The 19945-nt window shown below is 35.0% G+C and overlaps 2 protein-coding genes across 2 annotated transcripts; one reads left to right on the top strand and one right to left on the bottom strand.

Annotated features, from left to right (window-relative positions):
* Positions 1-9015: 9015 nt before the first annotated feature.
* On the bottom strand, positions 9016-12203 carry LOC126709746 (putative pentatricopeptide repeat-containing protein At1g12700, mitochondrial). The gene has a single exon (XM_050410082.1). The coding sequence runs from the start codon at positions 12166-12168 to the stop codon at positions 10204-10206; it is 1965 nt and encodes a 654-aa protein (XP_050266039.1). The 5' UTR covers positions 12169-12203; the 3' UTR covers positions 9016-10203.
* Positions 12204-12899: 696 nt separating this feature from the next.
* On the top strand, positions 12900-17694 carry LOC126710134 (calmodulin calcium-dependent NAD kinase). Its single transcript, XM_050410516.1, has 9 exons — positions 12900-12909; positions 13060-13239; positions 13448-13671; positions 13783-13844; positions 14368-14589; positions 15317-15449; positions 16301-16623; positions 16767-16911; positions 17239-17694. The coding sequence occupies exons 1-9, from the start codon at positions 12900-12902 to the stop codon at positions 17473-17475; spliced, it is 1536 nt and encodes a 511-aa protein (XP_050266473.1). The 3' UTR covers positions 17476-17694.
* Positions 17695-19945: the final 2251 nt, after the last annotated feature.

The raw sequence follows: 19945 nt of genomic DNA on the forward strand, positions 1-19945 counted from the left end.
AACCTTCGTAGCTTTAACCCCTTCTGGTACTTGACCCGAGGATTGAGCAACTTAGAATTCTTTTTAAGCAGCTGATCTTTCCATAGGCTTGAGTCCGAGGACCATGCAATACCTTGGTTCTGTCCAAAACTTGATAGATACTTAAGTAGTTGGTTTCCCTATAGGTTTGAGTCCGAGGACCATGCAATACCTTGGTTCTGTCCAAAACTTGATAGATACTTAATTAGTTGGTTTCCCCATAGGTTTGAGTCCGAGGACCATGCAATACCTTGGTTCTGTCCAAAACTTGATAGATATTTAAGTAGTTGGTTTCCCCATAGATTTGAGTCCGAGGACCATGCAATACCTTGGTTCTGTCCAAAACTCGATAGATATTTAAGTAGTTGGTTTCCCCATAGGTTTGAGTCCGAGGACCATGCAATACCTTGGTTCTGTCCAAAACTCGATATATATTTAAGTAGTTGGTTTCCTTATAGGTTTGAGTCCGAGGACCATGCAATACCTTGGTTCTGTCCAAAACTTGATAGATACTTAAGTAGTTGGTTTCCCCATAGGTTTGAGTCCGAGGACCATGCAATACCTTGGTTCTGTCCAAAACTTGATAGATATTTAAGTAGTTGGTTTCCCCATAGGTTTAAGTCCGAGGACCATGCAATACCTTGGTTCTGTCCAAAACTTAATAGATACTTAAGTAGTTGGTTTCCCCATAGGTTTGAGTCCAAGGACCATGTAATACCTTGATTCTGTCCAAAACTTGATAGATATTTAAGTAGTTGGTTTCCCCATAGGTTTGAGTCCGAGGACCATGCAATACCTTGGTTCTGTCCAAAACTTGATAGATACTTAATTAGTTGGTTTCCCCATAGGTTTGAGTCCGAGGACCATGCAATACCTTGGTTCTGTCCAAAACTTGATAGATATTTAAGTAGTTGGTTTCCCCATAGATTTGAGTCCGAGGACCATGCAATACCTTGGTTCTGTCCAAAACTTGATAGATATTTAAGTAGTTGGTTTCCCCATAGGTTTGAGTCCGAGGACCATGCAATACCTTGGTTCTGTCCAAAACTCGATATATATTTAAGTAGTTGGTTTCCTTATAGGTTTGAGTCCGAGGACCATGCAATACCTTGGTTCTGTCCAAAACTCGATATATACTTAAGTAGTTGGTTTCCTTATAGGTTTGAGTCCGAGGACCATGCAATACCTTGGTTCTGTCCAAAATTTGATAGATACTTAAGTAGTTGGTTTCCCCATAGGTTTGAGTCCGAGGACCATGCAATACTTTGGTTCTGTCCAAAACTTGATAGATATTTAAGTAGTTGGTTTCCCCATAGGTTTAAGTCCGAGGACCATGCAATACCTTGGTTCTGTCCAAAACTTGATAGATACTTAAGTAGTTGGTTTCCCCATAGGTTTGAGTCCGAGGACCATGTAATACCTTGATTCTGTCCAAAACTTGATAGATATTTAAGTAGTTGGTTTCTCCATAGGTTTGAGTCCGAGGACCATGCAATACCTTGGTTCTGTCCAAAACTTGATAGATATTTAAGTAGTTGGTTTCCCCATAGGTTTGAGCCCGAGGACTATGCAATACCTTGGTTTTGTCCAAAACTTGATAGATATTTCTAAGTAGTTGGTTTCCCCATAGGTTTGAGTTCGAGGACCATGCAATACCTTGGTTCTGTTAAAAACTCAGTTTTGATAAGTAGTTGGGGGACTTAACCCCTCGGCTATGGCATGAGACCTTGGTTTTTAGAGGAATTAGCTCCTCGGCCAAGCCCCTAGAACCATCTGTGCGGCTGACGTTACGAAGCACAGCCCCTAGTAAAGAAACATAGCCCTTAGTGGAACTTTACACTAGAATACTACAACCGGCTGTTAGAAATGACAAGGGAATTGTCTCGTCCTACCGCCTATGCCAAGACACAAGCCTTTCCCACAGACGGCGCCAATTGTGAGGACACGATTTGTAATGACCCATAACAGTGTTGGGTTCACACGTAAAAAAGCCCAAACAATATCATTTGTAGAGCGTGGGTTTGAAAGGCTAGACCTTGGTCACAAGACAGCGGATTTTCCATGGTGTTCATACATAGTTAAATCGTGTTCGCCCTAGGAGTTTTTCTCCTGGAAGCGGGCTGGGAGGCTCTGGTTTTTGGCCATTTTTCCCAGCCCCCTTTCTGGATCGCTTACTTTTCCTTTTATACTAGCATGTATTCCTTATCCTTCGTCCATGTGTAGGTTCGTCCTTCCAGGACAGATATTTGTCCCATCAGCCCATACCCAGAGTGGTTGGGGGTGTTTGTAAAAGCTGAGGAGTATGGCTCTGTCAGGTGCAGAGTATTGAATGGCAGTAAGGGCAGCTTTCCATGGTCGTTACACTTTCCAGCGTATCCTTCTTTATTGACCTAGATATTTTAGATTTTTTCCAAGTTGCTCATATACTGTTTTTGACCTTCCTTCCAGCGAGACCTCGGACATGCCAAGGACTGAATCGTCCTCGGCTGTGTCCCAAGACTATTTTGTACTTGTTCTACCGAGCCTGGGCTATAACCTTCCTCGGCTCGGGCCTTAGGCCCCAACGAATGAATGGGCCAGGGCCACAAACTATTGGACCCCACATTAGTCAAAGACGATCATGTTTGTATGTAGAGTTAGGTATCGGTTTTGCTCTTAGGACAATTTGTTGGGTTTTGTGAAGTCTAGTTTTGTTTGATTTGGTTTGACGACCCGACTCGAATAATGTTGCATGGTTTTTAATAGGAGATTTTTTGAGGCTTAGTCTATAGAGTGGAGGCTTAAGTTGGAGCGCTCATGGACAAGCCTTTTGGGGGTCCGAGAGCAATGCCCCTGGGAAAGATTTTTTTGGCCCGTTTTGTGTAGAAAAGCGCAATTTTGTGATTAGGGTTTTAATTGTGGGGTTGCTATGTTTTCTGAGAGTAAAGAAAAATTGTAGCCGCACTTTGTATTTTTCCCCGATAATAGTGAAATCCCTGCAACTCCATGGATGTAGGCAAATTGCCGAACCACGTAAATACTATCTTGAGCGTGTGATTGTTTTTCTTTGGCAAGTGTTTTCTCTATTTTTTTGTTTCTCACAGGTTGGGAATTCGGGTTAAATTCCCTACACAATCTTCTACTTTTCCAACAAATCCTTGAGAATATTCCATTCATGCTAAAATTGAAATAACTAATCCTATTATGGAATAAATATTTGCACAACTGTGGCATTGAAATGGTCAGCTAATCTTAATTTGTTAGATTGTCTTTGGTATCTCTCTAATGAAATGTATATTATATTGATTTTTTGGATTTAGATCATTTAAATTTTTCCCTCCCTTAAAAGTTACCATGGCTTTTGAGTGGAGTTGTGGTGTGCCTTTGTGTTAGAACCCCTTTCCCTCTCTCTTGTGTATGTGTGTGTGTTTGTTTCTCAAAAAAAAAAAAAAAAAAAAGGTAATTGTCCCACATTGCTTAAGAGAGTGTGTTGTGTGTAGTATAACTTACCCCACCCTCCCTTAAAAGTTACAATGGCTTTTGAGTGGAGTTGTGGTGTGCCTTTGTGTTAGAACCCCTTTCCCTCTCCCTTGTGTGTGTTTGTGTTTGTTTTTCAAAAAAAAAAAGATAATTTAAATTTTTGGTTTTATTCTATTATATATATATATATATATATAAGATTTAATTGTCATTTTGGTCTCTTAATTTTTCTCTTATATGTTAAAAAAAATTTCTTGAATAAATAATAGTTGGGGATAGTCACACAATTTGAACTTTAGACATCTTCGTTGGAGACTCCAAGGGCAAGAAGTACTAGTTGAGTTATAAGGGAAATAAGCAAAGTCAAGAAATAATTTTTCAACTCATTTTGAGGTCTCTATCAAACATATAAAAAAAATGCAATAATTTTTTAGAAAATGCTTTTTGAAAAATTGTTCATTTTTCAAAAAAAAAAAGAGTTAATATTGAAGCAAAAAATGTAAAGTGGAATATACAATAATATAACAAGAAATATAGTCAAAAAATTTATAATAAAAAAAAAGTGGCCTTTTATTTTGTCAAAAATATAGTCTCTATACAAAAAAAGAGAAATGTTATGCCCATAATATTTTCAAAACAAATCTTAAGTAGCAAGTTGTTATTGGTTGTTTCTCAAAAGAAAAAGTTGTTATTGGTTGTTACAAGTGGGAAAAAAAAATAAGTTGTAAATTCAAATTAGAACCAATAACAACTTATTATTTATGATTTGTTGTGAAAATGTTATGAATGTAACACTTCTCTACAAATTAAAAAAAAAAAAAATTATAGTCAATTGTTGATGAATTCATGGGATATTAAATAGCACTAACTTAGTTCTCTACTCCGATCTCCTACATGATGGGTGGGTTTCAATTTAGTTCAACTCATAAATTGAAACGAACACTATAAGTTAATTAGTGTCATGACTTGATGATAAATAGCAATAATCATAAAGTTGGTGCACACAAGTAAAAATTTTATCATATCTATCAAAAACAAATCACGTAATTGATGTTTTTGAATATAAACTAATTGAAGTGGAGAGTTTTGTAACTCAAGGGATTTGTCAAAGATTTGTTATTTGATGATTGATTCCCTTTTACTGGGACAAAGATGTGTGTAGTGTGAACGCTATTTATTCAGTAGTATTTGGTTCGACTACAAGTGAATGTGTGTTGCACATTGCATCTAGCATGGTTCATTAGTCTCATTAGTGCTCTAAACCCAATGGGGGACTGTTTAGTGAGTCCATACTGATACAAAATGAATGGTTTTCCCTCTAATCCACATCTTCTAATTATCCCTTTTGTTGGGTTCTTTCTTTCGTATATGGGCTTGGTCCACATAGCAAATAGGAGTACAAAAATAGGTTGGACCGAAAATTCTTTATTGATAGGTGTTGGACCATGTGGTCTTTTTCTATAATTATTGTATAATAGACCCCAAGCTGTGGAAAAAATACACTTGTTTGGGAGGAGGGAATAGAATGGAATGAAAAGAATAATTTTAGAATATTCTTCCCTTCTTTTGTTTGGAAGTTTTAATGGAGGGAATGGAAAACGCATTCGCTTATTTGGGAGTTTAAGTAGGAGGGAACGGAATGGGTAGGAGGGAACACTCATTCCTCTCTATTCCCTTAAAATCTCAAATTTTCATTCCCTCCGAAATTGGGAGGAATGGGAGGGAATGGAATTAGATTTAATGATTTTTTTACTAAAACTCCCAAAATACCCCTATATATTCAATTCTTTATTTTAATGATTTTTCTACATAGAATAGATTTAATGATTTTTTTTACTAAAAGTCCCAAAATAGCCCTATATATTTAACCCGTTATTTTTAAATATGGGTCTTAGTAATATTATCATAAAATGATTTCATTTCATTTCATTCCTTCCATGTTACTCGCAAATAAGATTACCTACATTTAGTTCATTTTCATTCATTTCCATTCTTTTATTTTAAAACATCCAATCAAGGTTACTTAATTCCATTTCATTCCATTTTTTTTCCATTCCATTCCCTTTCTTAAATACATTCCATTCATTTCCATTCCCTTATGATCATTCCATTCACCTCCAATAAAAAAATATCAAGTAAAGTTATAGACTAAGGTTACAACCAATTTTGTAGCTATACTTTATCCTTTAGAATTTAGATGAGATCACTAGTGCTAGGTTATGATAAATATTGGATGGATGGTTCTAATAAATTTTTTTCCCAATTTTGAAAGGTTCTTATAAAGTCATGAGTTCCCTTATAAAATGCAATTGTGTGTACCATGTGTACACTAAAATATGTGTAATAGACACTACTCTAAATCCTCGATTCAAGTCTAATTTTTTCCCATAAACAATCAAATAAAATGGGATTTCATAATCCTTAATTTAGGACCAAACTTACTCCAATCAAATGGTTAGATTAAAAATGTTATGAAAAATGATTATTCCATCGAAACACGAGGGGTGAAATTCCACTTTGGATTTTTTGTGAATTATTGATCTTCTAGAAGATGTGAAAATACAGAGACGAAGATGAAAATGAAAATGATTCCAAATAGCTTGGAAAATTGCAGTGGTGATAAGAAAAAGAAAAGCTTGTGTTCACCTAAATCTGATTCTCATCGTCCAACAATGCCCTTTTCGAAATCACACCAAAAATTCACAAACAAAAACTAATAATAAAAATATAAAGAGGGACCCTCAGAAGTATCAACATCAATGATTTATTTTTCATGAAATGCTAACAATTCCCTCTCCCACTCGGATTCGTTTATTGTCCAAGAAGAGCTGCAGCTACTTCACCAACATCTTAAGTAAAAAATTACTAAGCTGCACATGTCCAGTAAGCCCATGGTTTCCATATTAATGGAGCCAACTAATTTTGATGTGTTAAGGATGTTTCGAGAGATCAAACGTTTGAAAATCCAAAGTCACTACGCCGAAATGAACCCCTTTCCTATAGGCTTGTGTATGTGGAAGTGGAAGGCCTTTCTTAGGATTAAGTTTCTTCATTGCTACTTCTTTTTATGTGCACCTACTTCCAATGACACTTTACTTGCTTCCACTTGGGGTTTAGAACATTACTATATATTTAGAAAATTTAACTATTGAATTGTAAGTTCTTTTTACTTTTAATACACATGTCAAATTTTGTGTAAATTTGATATTATTTCCTATATGATTTATAAGTTTATATTTTATGCATAATTTTAAACTACAAAAACTTGCAAGTTAAACATTTATTGATGACATAGTTATTGATCTTTAATTTTCTAGAAATTTTACAAACATGGAAGATATAAAAAGATGTAATCTAATGGTAAATTTGTCAAAATTCACCTTCAATAAAAAGATATTGAGTAAAGTCGTAACCTAAAGTTACAACCAATTTTGTAACTAAACTTTATCATTTAGAATTTAGATGAGATCACTAGTGCTAGATTATGATAAATACCGGATGGATGGTTCTAATAAATTTTTTTTCCCAATTTTGAAAGGTTCTTATAAAGTCATGAGTTCCCTTATAAAATGCATTTGTGTGTATTATGTGTACGCTAGAATGTATGTAATAGACACTACTCTAAAGCCTTGATTCAAGTCTAATTTTTGCCCATAAACAATCAAATAAAATGGGATTTCATAATCCTTAATTTAGGAATAAAATTACTCCAATCAAGTGGTTAGATTTTAGTTAAACTCAATCCGATTTGTTCAACCCAATCAAAATTGATTAGGAAAAAATTGACCATAAATTCATAAATCCTTCGTTCAAGACTTCAATTTCGCTCTCTTAAGCTCGGTACTATGCTTTGAGAGATACACTCTTAAGTTACTTTACAAATCATTGGAGCCAAGTTGATCTTATGATTAGTCAGGTATCCAAGATCTAAAAAGTTAGTTATTTTGTTATCCATGATACTTTATATGTATAAAAATGCATCGGTAGATTTTTCTCCTCGTATTTATTGTTCTTATCATGCTACATAATTTTCTAGTGTTGAGTTCTGATCCTGAGCCCAAAATGAAGCTCAAGCAAACTTTCATGGCAGGAACAAGATGGCCATTATCATAATCATTGTTATTTATATAATTGCAAATGCTAGCATGACTGGATATGAAATGTGAATAATAGAATATTAAAACAAGATAATACTGTCTGTAATACATGAAAGGAGTTTAACTACGGTCTACCATTCCCATGTTATTTCTGAAACAAAATTGTATCCTAGTCTTTTTATGCATTCAGTTACCACACATTGAAGATATAACATGAAAGTTTATATTCTAGATTGTGACATGGAAGAAACTAAACAAAAAGTCACAGGATCATTGAATTTCCCCCAAAACTGTTGCTGCCCCATTTTAAAGGTACTTGCCCTTAAGTCAAATGGCTTCAATCAATGGAATGTTTCTGTCTTTGAGAATTTACGTCTTTGCTTAAACAAATATATCAGGCTTAATTTATATCATTCAGAAAACGAAAGATCTGATAACGCCTTAAAATGTATACTTGTTATATGTTTATATGGACGTTATCTCCTTATTACTATGCTTAATTTGTATAATTAAGCAATGATTTGCATTAGTCCCTATTATTTATCTTTACATAATTTCTTAAATAAGATGCTATTCATTGTGTGTAATTTTCTACTTTCAGGAAATCATGTGAGAAAGATGAGTTTACATGAATTTGTGAGAGAATGGAGGCCAAACTAGAATTAAAGTGGAGCTAAAGGACCATGCTTAAATGTCTAAGGAGGTGCAGCTGGAGTGCTTGGATCGTCTACCATGATTGGAAGCTTCAAATAAGGAAAGAAATCAAAGAAGCAGAATCTGAAAAGGAAAAATCTGATTTGAGCACTAATCAGTATTTTGGCTGTATCTCTCTCCTCAAAAATCCAATTGACACAAGGCCAGATGGGTTGGAACCATGACTTAAATATCTACAACTTTCCAGTTTTGAGTTTTTCGAAATTCTCAATTTTTGAAGGTTGAAATTAACTCACAAGTTACCGCTGTAAACCTGGACGGAAATTAAAATAGTAAATGTTTTATTTTCTTTGGACACTTAGACATTAGGGTTTTGAAGGGAGGCTGTGTAGAACGAATTTTGGAAAGAAAAACTTGTATTTTTCCTTTCTCTAATGGCAGCCTAAACTCTTTGCTAGGGCTAGGAGTTATGTTTCTTCTATACGGTATGAATATTCAATGTGATTCTTTCTAGGATTTTATCAACAACATATTTGATTGTTCAATTAGATTTCTTTTGATGTATTAGTTCTTCCATGCTTTTAATAAGTTCAATCATGTTTTTCTTATTGTTTAGAGGAATTTCTAATAGTTTCAAATAGAAATCAGGTTTTAAAGTGAATGGATTTTTCTGAAAACTTTTCTAACCGCATTATTAATCGAGGTTATCATGCATTCTTGAATTGTCTCAGTTCAACCGAATCATAAGTTTTTAATTGTATAAGAACAATCAATTATGAAATAGATATTTTCTTAGATCATAAAAAATTTCATATCGATATAGAGAAACACCCTGATGCCCTAGTATTTACATTATTGATTTAAATAAGTTATCATTGTTATTCTTGTTTACAATTACCAGACAAAAATTATTCTTCATCTTCACCAAAAGGTTTTTTAATTACATTGTCTTTGAATTTACCCCGCTCCTTGTGGTTCGACCTCGGTACTCCGAGAATTATATTGCTACGATCCCTTGCACTTGGGAGTGAGCAAGCAAGATCCACTTTTCATGTATTTTCCTTCTTTCAATTAAAGACCCTAAAAGTTGTGCTGTAATTCTTGGAAAGATGCAATAATGAAAGACCAGCTTATGTGCTCCCCAATTAAACGTCATTCAGGTTGTGATTTCTTGATTGAGTCTCACCTGTCTCAACCTAAAAACACAGTAAATACTGCCACGCTGCTAATCCACACCATGTCTTTACCTTAAGCAATCACTCTAGAAGCCAAGGCAAGAGAAGTGACTCAGTCACCGCATCTACAACAACACTGAGGCATGCCAATCCACGCCATGTCTTTAAAACACATTTGGTATAGAGTAGGAGATTATAGAGGCATAAAGCACATCTGTAGAACTCAAACTATATGCATGGAATTGAGTGAGTAGCTTGAAAATGGAGCATATAAGAATGCTTATGGCAAACAGAATGGGCAATAATACCTTATAATTTTAGACATTTTACCCACCAGCCAGATGCTCAAACCATCAAACAGAACCCTTTAATGGGTTTGCAAGCGTAATCAGATGGGTCTACACATTAGCATGGCTAACAAAAAAATAATACTACTTATCACAAAAAGAAATACAGACCAAATAGAGATAACAACAGAAAAGTAAGCTAGGAAAGGTATTCTAGCAAGGGATTCTTGCATAAATATCCTGCAATTTTTGTATATGGGTAGTTATCACAACAAATTTAGAATTTTGGATGAATAAAATTCATATCTCTAATACAATTCTCAAGTAACTCATAGCCTAGAATGACCAAACCATTGAAACTTTTTACCCATTCAGTCAAAACTGGACATTTGGACAATGGCAGCAGAGGGCCTTCACATTTTGTAACTTGTTATTTAAGGGTTAAACCTTTTCCTTAGAACTTTGAAGTTAGGTTTGTTTTGTGAAACTCACACTAGTGTCAACATTCATTACTCATCTCTCCTCAGGCTTCTGGGGAGGAAATGTTGGAAGCCAATTCAGACATTTTCGATATTTTTCATCCTTAGAAAGTACGTCTACTACTATGGAGGCTGTGGAGGCATCTGGTGACACATTTTTCTCCACCATCTTGTGGAGAAGTTCAACTACTTTTGGCAACTCATTATTCAGGAAGAAACCACGCATAAGCGTATTATATGTGACCACATTTGGAGCACAACCCCTTTCTTCCATTTCTTGAAACAAATCATTTGCCTTTTCCAAATCTCTTTTATTACAAAGCCCATGAATCAAGATGGAGTATGTTACAACAGTTGGCACTAGGCCTCTATAGGATAATCTGTGAAATATCTGCCAAGCAAGTTCAAGTTTCTTTGCTTTACACAACCCATCAATGAGAGAGTTGAAAATTTCAATGCTAGGCTCAAACTTCGTATTTTCTAAAGTATTAAATAAATCCATTGCTTCTGGAAGGCACTCATTCTTGCAAAGCCCATCGAGGAGTATATTATATGTACTTGAATTTGGTACCAAATGATTAAATTGCATTTCACCGAACAGCTTATGTGCATCCTTGACCTTACCTGCCTGAAAAAGACCTGTTAATAAGGTGTTATACGTTATAACTGTTGGCCTAACTCCCTTGTGAATCATTCTCTTATAATAATTCATAGCTTCCTCAATCTTCCAATTCTTGCAATATCCATTCATCAACACATTGTAACTTACAGCATTAGGTTCACATCCTTTGCTTGCCATAGAATCAAAAAGCTCCTTTGCCTCATCAAGTCTACCTACCAAACAGAACCCATCCATCAATGTGTTATAAGTAAACATGTCAGGAACCTCACCTCTTTGAACCATCAATTCTAATAATCCATTTGCTTCCTTCATCTTACCCTCCTTGCAAAGAACATCTATCAACACATTGAATGTCACCAAGTTAGGTTGGACACCTTGATCCACCATTTCATTAAACAAACCTTTAGCCTCCTCCCATTTACCTCCATAACAAAAACCGTGTATTAGAGAGCTATAAATGACCACGTCTGGAAATATTCCCCCACCCTTCATTTCCAAGAAAAGTGCTTTTGCATTATCTACCAACCCATCCTTACAAAGCCCATCAATAATGGTACCATAACAAACTACATTAGGCTTACAATTGGCACCAAATTGACCGTTTAGCATTTCAACATGTAACTTAAGCGCAACACCAGTGTTCCCCGTTCGACACAACCCATTAATCAAAGTCCCATATGTAATCACGTTAGGCATACAACCCACCTTGACCATTTTCTTAAACAAACCAACTGCATCACCAATCCTATCCTCCTTACATAACCCCTTAATCAAAGACGTATAAGTCACAGTATTGGGACTACAACCTCTCCTCAAAATACTCCCCAGGACCACAAAACCATCACAAACTCGATTCAAATTACAAAAGCAATTCAGTAAAATGTTTAAAGTAATAAAGTCAGGCAACAACCCAGTTAAATTCATTCTTTGGCAAAGTGAAATCACACTAGAATAATGCTTATTCTTAGAAAGTGCACCGAGTAAATAATTGAATGATGACATTGGTGGTGTTGGTTGCAAAGACAGCATGTGATCAAAGCAGTGCAATGCTTCATTGAGATTGACATAACCTGACACACAACTTATTTTCAAGAAATTTTCAAGTGGGGTTTGGAATGGAACATTGGGAAGTGAGTTTTTTGGTAAAATTTTGGGATTTGAGGAAGTGGGTCTACGACTATGTTGGTTGGTGAACAAAGAGGAGAGGAAAAATGAATTTTTTGGTGATGATGTGAAATTTGAAGTTGTGGGTTCATGTGAGTATGTGAATAAAGAAGAAAGATTACCTTTTGGAGCAATTGTTGAAGAAGAAGAAGAAGATGATAAAACAGCAGACGCAGAAGCAGCAGGTGAAGAAGAAGAAGTTCTGATAACCATTTGGATCCCAGGACTTTAGAGAAGGGAGTGTGAGGTTTTGCTTTTAATTATGGTTGTACCTTTTTCACAACTCCTTACCCGAGTCCAATCAAAACTGGATACGGGTTCCGACTGTGTCGGGCCTATCCACATTCATTTGGTAGTTTTTTGAACACACAGTTTTTTTTTTTTTTTTTAATAATATTAGAAAACATAAATGCGAAGTTTTTCAACAATATCTGAATCATGAATTGTTTCTCAAAAAAAAAAGATTCTATTGAATTGGTTTTTTATTATAATAAAAAAAAAAGTATTGTTAGTTAAAAATTAAAATCTCTCCCCTTAATCTTCATTTAAAAAAAAAAAAAAAAGCCCGGCATTTAATTACCACTTATGTGGGTATCTCATATGTTGTCTTTATTCATAGTTTCATATAAGACATGTAAAATACCACAACAGCATGTCCTCTTTTAAGGGGATTTGACTGTGTCTTGGATGCTTGCAAAAATGCAACAATATCTTCAACTATTTACACGTGTAACCACTTGATCTTGGTCTCATGCAAAATCCCTGAATTTACATGTCACTTTAATCAGTGTCTCCAAACAAAATATAACGATTAACATGCAGCTACAAAGTCGTGACAATGGAAAAAGCTGTTTCTCACAGTTACATTTACAACCCTTTAATCCAAAAGACATTTGTTTTTATATCCCATAATCATCATATTCATTCCTGGATTTCTAACAGACATGCAGAAAGGTAAGCCTTTCAAGAAGAGAACAAATCTGGACACCCTATTCCCATTGACTATTATGTGTTTTTTCATCCTTCATTCAGAAACAATTACATGCATGTAATGCAATGTTGTAATATTTCATTAATTTTTCTTTTTCTTTTTCTTTTCTTCAGATTATTTTTACAGCAAACCCAGCTTCACACAGATCATTGTAGCCTCTTCCATTGGCCTGATCATTGCTGTGGTAGTGCATTATCGTATTCGGAAGCTATGGTTTGACAAACTTGCTCCACGCCTCATATTATCAGACACACGAAGAGTTGAAAAGCTAGAAAGGTTTCCCCATTATGTAGGTAATTATGTGATTTGATCCTTTCAATATACATTTGGATCTATGTAAATGTTTTATTGTCCATGCTGTCTTTTCCAGGGCAATTTCATTCATGCCTACACCCTCACAATGTGACACTTTGAAAGCGAAAAGATCAAACGTCCTTGGACAATAACATCTCCTGAATATATTCAATCTTTGTTTTAATTCTGTCTCTCCCTTGATTGCAGCTAGGCAAATGGGATTCAAAGATAGGAGAGAATGTCCACAGCTATGCAAATTGGCCTCTAAATACCTTAGGAAATATGAGGGATCTGAGGATGATATATACACGTTCTTTGCAAGTGAACCAGATGCAGATTCGCTTTTTGTGAAGCTTGTGGAGGAGTTTGAGAGATGCATTCTAAGTTACTTTGCATTTCATTGGAGCCTTACCGATCTTATGATTAGTCAGGTATCCAAGATCTAATGGCTTATGGGGTTATAAAGAAAAGAAAAACGTTGATTTGAAATCGTGCATGATAATTTATGTATAGTTTCCTTATCATACTACATTAATTTTCAGGTGATGAGTTCTGATCCTGACCCCAAAAGGAAGCTCAAGCAAATTTTCATGGCAGCAACAAGGTGGTCATCATCATCATCAATGTTTTATATATATATAATTGAAAATGCTAGTAGGAGTCGAAATGAAATGTTAACAATAGAATATTAAAGCAAGATAATACACTCTGCCATTCCCATGTCATTTCTGAACCAAACTGCAAGACCATTTTCTTTCCCCAGTTTTAGTTTCTGTATTTGTTTTAGAGCGTACCCCTCAGTCTTTCTGGCCTTGGCCTTTCTTATACAGAGAAATTGCTGTATTAAACATGATGAAATTATGTAATAAGCAGTTACGATCAGAGGAAAGCAATCAAAGAGCAGATGGAACTAGCAGACAATTTACATTTGAATTGAATTACTCATAAATTGTCTACATACACACATCACCCAAAGTAGTAAGAGTTCCTTGGCAATTCAGTTATATCCAATTTGCCGAAAAAAAGAAAAAAAGCGCTAAGTTGTATATTATAATTATTACTGATGCAAGTATATTGTTTTTGCAGAATTAAAGTATTCAAATATCCTTGTTTTTTTGCTGGTATAGGGAACAAAGATTTGAGAGGGTGACAAAAAACCTGAAGGTGGCTAGAGTGTTCTCTACATTGGTAGAGGAGCTGAAAGCAATGGGAATGATAGCAAATGATGACTCACGATGTACAGAGGTGATGGCTCCAGTGGCACACAGCGATAGGAGTCCAGTCCTCCTCCTGATGGGTGGCGGGATGGGAGCTGGGAAGAGCACAGTGCTTAAAGAAATTCTGAAAGAGTATGAATATTATTATCATCCATTCCATAATCCTAAACATAAGCAGTAAGAAATTTTGCAAGAGGTGAAAAGTTTATCTTGTAAACATCACCCTTGATTCAGAATTCTCTCTGTTAAGCTCTTACATTATCCTTAATTGAGAAAGTTAAAACTACAAGGGGAGGCTAGCAAATATGTATATAAAATGCATATACATAGATACATTCATACAATACATACATACAACATATATATATGTATGTATCTATGTATGTATGTATTATTTTGGGTGGTCTGAAGCCCTGAGCTAAATCCTAGGGCCAAGATCAAAATTTCTTTTTCAACAATGTCACAACTATTTATTAAGTTCAGTCTTGAGTTTTTTACAGCTGAATCTTCTACATCACGTATAAAAGTGAAATCATCATTGGAACTTCATAGATAACTTTAAATTGACTTTGGGATAAAATTCAAGAATTCAAAAGGTCTGCCTGTACCGAATGAGTATTGAAGATCAGAAAAGCTAATTGAATATACAGAAGTTGCTAAAAGGAAGTTTTATTACATTTAAAAGGCAATTGAATATTGGTAAGTAACTTCAAAATGACTAGTGTAAGAGGTATTATTTCAATCCTATGGCCATCATTTAAAATATTTACTCCATCCCTATCTTGCTACATCATTTTAAAAATGAAAGAATTTGGAATTATGGAAAGCAAGAGCTAATATTTATTGTTTGTGGATGAAGACCATTCTGGGCAGGAGCAGCAGGAAATGCGGTAAAAATTGAAGCAGATGCCTTCAAAGAATCAGATGTCATCTTTAGGGCCCTTAGTTCCAGACGTCATGGACATGTCGACATGCTCCAGACTGCTGAACTGGTGAGATATGAGACTCTCTCTCTCTACCCTCTTCCCACTCAGAATAATAGGCAGAAGCACCCACTTTTTCTACAGGTTGTATAGAAAATACTCTGGAGAATGTAATGGTATCAAATGACCAAAACTGGGACACATTCTAGGCCTAAAAGTTCTGAAGTGAAACATATGCTTGTGAATTGAACCTGTTCAACATACTTATCAAAAAAAAATTTGAACCTGTTCAACATAAACCATAGTCTGTTTGTTTGGTTTTAAAGTTAAGAAGAGGAGCATAAAGCCAATGTAGAATAAACCTGAGCTACATTACTGGTATAAACAATACAAAGTCAATTCTAGCATAAACATACCTGACATATCATCTAACCAAGGTGCTTTTTCTGCCCATGATAAGAAGTTTCCCCTTTGATTCCTTAATACATTACTCATCTGAAGTGGTAGTTCATTATTTACATCATTCTCGCAAGTATCTTTGAATGTGTGCTTCCATATGTGGTACTCAGATTCTTCTTCAATCTCCTTTCTACATCTTCAGACATCACTGTGTCAGTTTCTTTTACTTTAGATCGGTAAGTTTTGAATCTAAGACTTACCCAATACTCATCCCACACTTACACCACCTAAACCAAGGCCCAGGCACAGTCAGATTCTCTACTTTAGCATCTCTCTCTCTCTCTATCTCTCTCTCTCTCTCATTTTAGTCCCACTTCAGATGTTATACTAAATAAAACTTACCTGAAGTAGGCGCATCAATAATTTGATAATATTTAAAATATTTATCACGTCAATATGCTTCATCATAATATTTCCTAGCATAAGTTCCATAGTATGACCTGAAAAATGTTTATAAACAGGTACACCAATCATCTACTGATGCTGCATCATCCCTCCTGGTGACAGCACTTAATGAAGGGAGGGATGTGATCATGGATGGCACCCTCTCTTGGCAACCATTTGTTGTGCAGACAATAACAATGGCCAGGAATGTTCACCGCCGCCGTTATCGCATGGGTGCTGGTTACAGGGCAAATGAAGATGGAACTGTAACTGAAAACTACTGGGAACAAATTGAAGATGAAGAACCAGAGCAAGTTGGAGGCAAAAAGAGAAAACCATATAGGATAGAGCTTGTTGGAATTGTCTGTGATGCCTATCTAGCTGTTATAAGAGGCATAAGGTATATTACTAACCATTATATCTTGGTACTTTTTACATTTTCATTTTTTAAAATTTTTAAAAATATATTTGTTTTCTTGTTTATCTGTCTCTCTCTATTGAGTAATCTAATGTACCAAAGTGTGTTTTTTTGCATGTAAACAGGAGAGCCATCATGTGTAGAAGAGCTGTAAGAGTAAATTCACAATTAAAATCCCACAAGAGATTTGCAAATGCATTTCTAACATACTGCCAACTGGTTGATAATGCCAGGTTATATTGCACGAATGCTTTGGAAGGCCCGCCTAAGGTACACCCAACATACCTCCTCTTTCTTTGTGCAGTGACAAGAACCTTACTTCAGTGTTAACAACCAGAACTTGGATTTAAACATAGGCCTATATTTGTACCTGCATAATTTCATTTAACCAACCAAGAGTCAATAATTACGTGTTGTTTTTCTTGGCAAAAGCTCAGCTGACTTATGTTATGCTAACTTACACTTTCATACATGGGTTTGGCTTTTGCATGAAGGCCATGGCATTCAGGACTATAGTCTATACCTGTCGGCAGAAGGTTTTTGTAGCAATTTTTGTTAAACTCAACATGTCACACTGACACAATAATTCCTGTGAAGTTGATAGGATGGAAAGACAGAGACAAGACATTGCTGGTTGATCCAGACGAAATTGATTGTTTAAAACGGGTAGAAAGGTTGAATGAAAATGCCAAGTCCATATATGAACTTTACAAGCACCCTAACCCAGCTTGCGAAGCTGGGTCAGTTTGGAAAGACATTGTATTGTCACCTTCAAGGTTGAACATTCAGCAGGAGCTGAAGTATTGCATCCAGAGAATTGAAAGAAGGAAATGACAAATCAAGAGTGCAGGGTCAATACGGTTTGAAACTTCTCCACTTGGATGGCTCAAGAAACAAAGGCTGAAGAAATTGTCAAATTTTCTATGTTTGCAACCAAGGAATATTTATCTATTTTGTATTAAATTAATGAGCTTATATGTAGAATTTCGTTCAAAGAACAAAATCGGTTAAAAAGTTCAAAACTGATTATTCAGAAACATGTCTATTGATAGTGGAGGTGATTCAGATAATAAAAGATTTTGAAAATAGTAATTGCTGAAAAAAAAATCCAAACAGAAATCACACAGCCATAACAAGCAAGCCAAAAAAGTAAAAGTTTTCTAAGCTCATAAATCATGATCCTTTGATTAAATATTGATTGAAACTTCTATTAATAATGGAGATTGTGGCAATAATGACAATGTACAATGAGAACCTGGATTCAAGGAAAGCATACTAAACAAAACAAGAAAAAAAAAATTGATAATAGCCAAGAACATACCTCTTTCATTGGATGGCAATGCACATCTAAACAGCTCTCTATGACCTATTTACTCTTTAGTTACTAATTGGATATATAAAGGAGTCCTGAGATGTGTCTTGAGTCAAGAACCATCCTTTACTGTTCTTCCATCAAGATGCATCCTCTACTGTTTTTCCCTCTCTTTGTTTTTTTCTTGTTCTTCTCAGCTATATAACTTCCTGCACTTATTTTGTGAGCTTCAATTCAGAAGCTTTATAGTTGCAGCAACTCCTTCTCCTTTCAGAAGCCACTTTGCATCTGATACAGATTTTACCAGTCTCATAAGTTTTCTGTTTTCTCAATGCCAACGTCCATATGCAGAAGGACACAGATTGTGGCTGTGTTGACTTAAACCACTGATTATAAGTTCACAAATATAATGGTTGAGAGAGAATTTACGTTATTACTCTTCCTCTTCATCCATTTTTCTGCTTAAATAAAGTGGAAAAACTTTAAGCAGACTAGCAACTTCAATCATCCAATTATTTTTTTTATTAAAATCACCTAATCCTTTTAACCTTTTATGGTTGGCTTCATAAATAATTTTTCAAAACATTCTTTCATACATCAATTTTCAGTGGTGCATAAGGTAAGTCCAAAAACAGTGCATCCGAAGTCTCTTGAATGATACATATGAATTTCTGCCAAGGAGATGATGAACTTTTAACTTTATGAGGGAAGTGGGGAAATATGATTGTTAGAGAGGTGATGAGGACATGACCCTAGATAGGACTGAAGGGCATAAAAGATCCACTAGCCAACCTCAATTAGTTAGGATTAAAGCTTAATTGAGTTGAGTAGTGAGGGAAATAAAAGATTATTTACTTACAATGTTTTTTTATGAGTAAAAGTATATATACTAATAACAAAAGCAGTGTACAAGAACTCAAGGGAAGCAACTTAAGTATACTAAAGTGTCTCCAAGACTCTTACTTACAATGTATGGGCTGAATAATTACAACTACACAAATTTCACCCTTATTTAAGACAATTATCTTTTTTTTGATAGGTAATATTATTTAAGACAATTATCTCTATGAACATACATTAAAAGTGTCAAAAAAATGATTTTACTCAGTTAACTGCTGTCATTATGTACTTTCTAAAGTCAGTTTGTTTTTTGGCAAGAGGGTATACTTTTTTTTTTTAACTTACAATTGGATTTCATGCCTTTGTTAGGTATTTTAATTTTCTCTGACTTATTTTTCCAAGAGAAATATAGTTGGCATAATATCAATGAAGTAAAAGAAATGTTAAGTTCATGTCAAATAAGTAGTGTACATGAGGAAATCCTATGTGACTAATAAGTGGCACCAATATGCAGATTAGTTGATTGGTAGGCTTTATGGGTAAAAAAAAATAACAAATCAATCGGAAGTCCATTTTATCTAGAATGATATCTTCACTAATGAATATCTAATAATGATGCAGATTGGCACCATCAAAACTGCATCTTAATGAAATTTAGCTCTTGATTAAGCAGCATATCGAATGCAGAAACTTTTTTCTTGACAGGAAAATTTATTAAAGTTGGTAGTAAAATATGAAAAAATTAGGATTAAGGAAAAAAAAAAAAAAGGGAGGAAGAGAACAATAGAAAGAGACAGAGTGTGTAGAAAGAAAAGGTTTAGGGCTCAATTGATCAGCCATCACCTTAACAACTATATATTTTAGAGGGATATGACAAGATTATAAGTTTACCCTATGCTAATACAAAATAATAAGCAAGTAGAAAAATATAAAATTAACGAGAGTAGCTCTAACACTCCCCTCAAGCTGAACCATACAAATCAAGCATGCCTAACTCGAAAGATGGTTGCTGAAAATACGCACAAGCTTTTGTGAGAATTCATCTTAGTAGGCATAGGGAGTGACAATCTATTGTTGCATCAACAAATTTTGAATAAAGTGACAACCAACCTCGATATGTTTGAAATGCTCATGGAAAATAGGATTGTTGGC

The sequence above is a fragment of the Quercus robur genome, chromosome 12 (assembly GCF_932294415.1).
Source record: "Quercus robur chromosome 12, dhQueRobu3.1, whole genome shotgun sequence".
NCBI lineage: Eukaryota > Viridiplantae > Streptophyta > Magnoliopsida > Fagales > Fagaceae > Quercus > Quercus robur.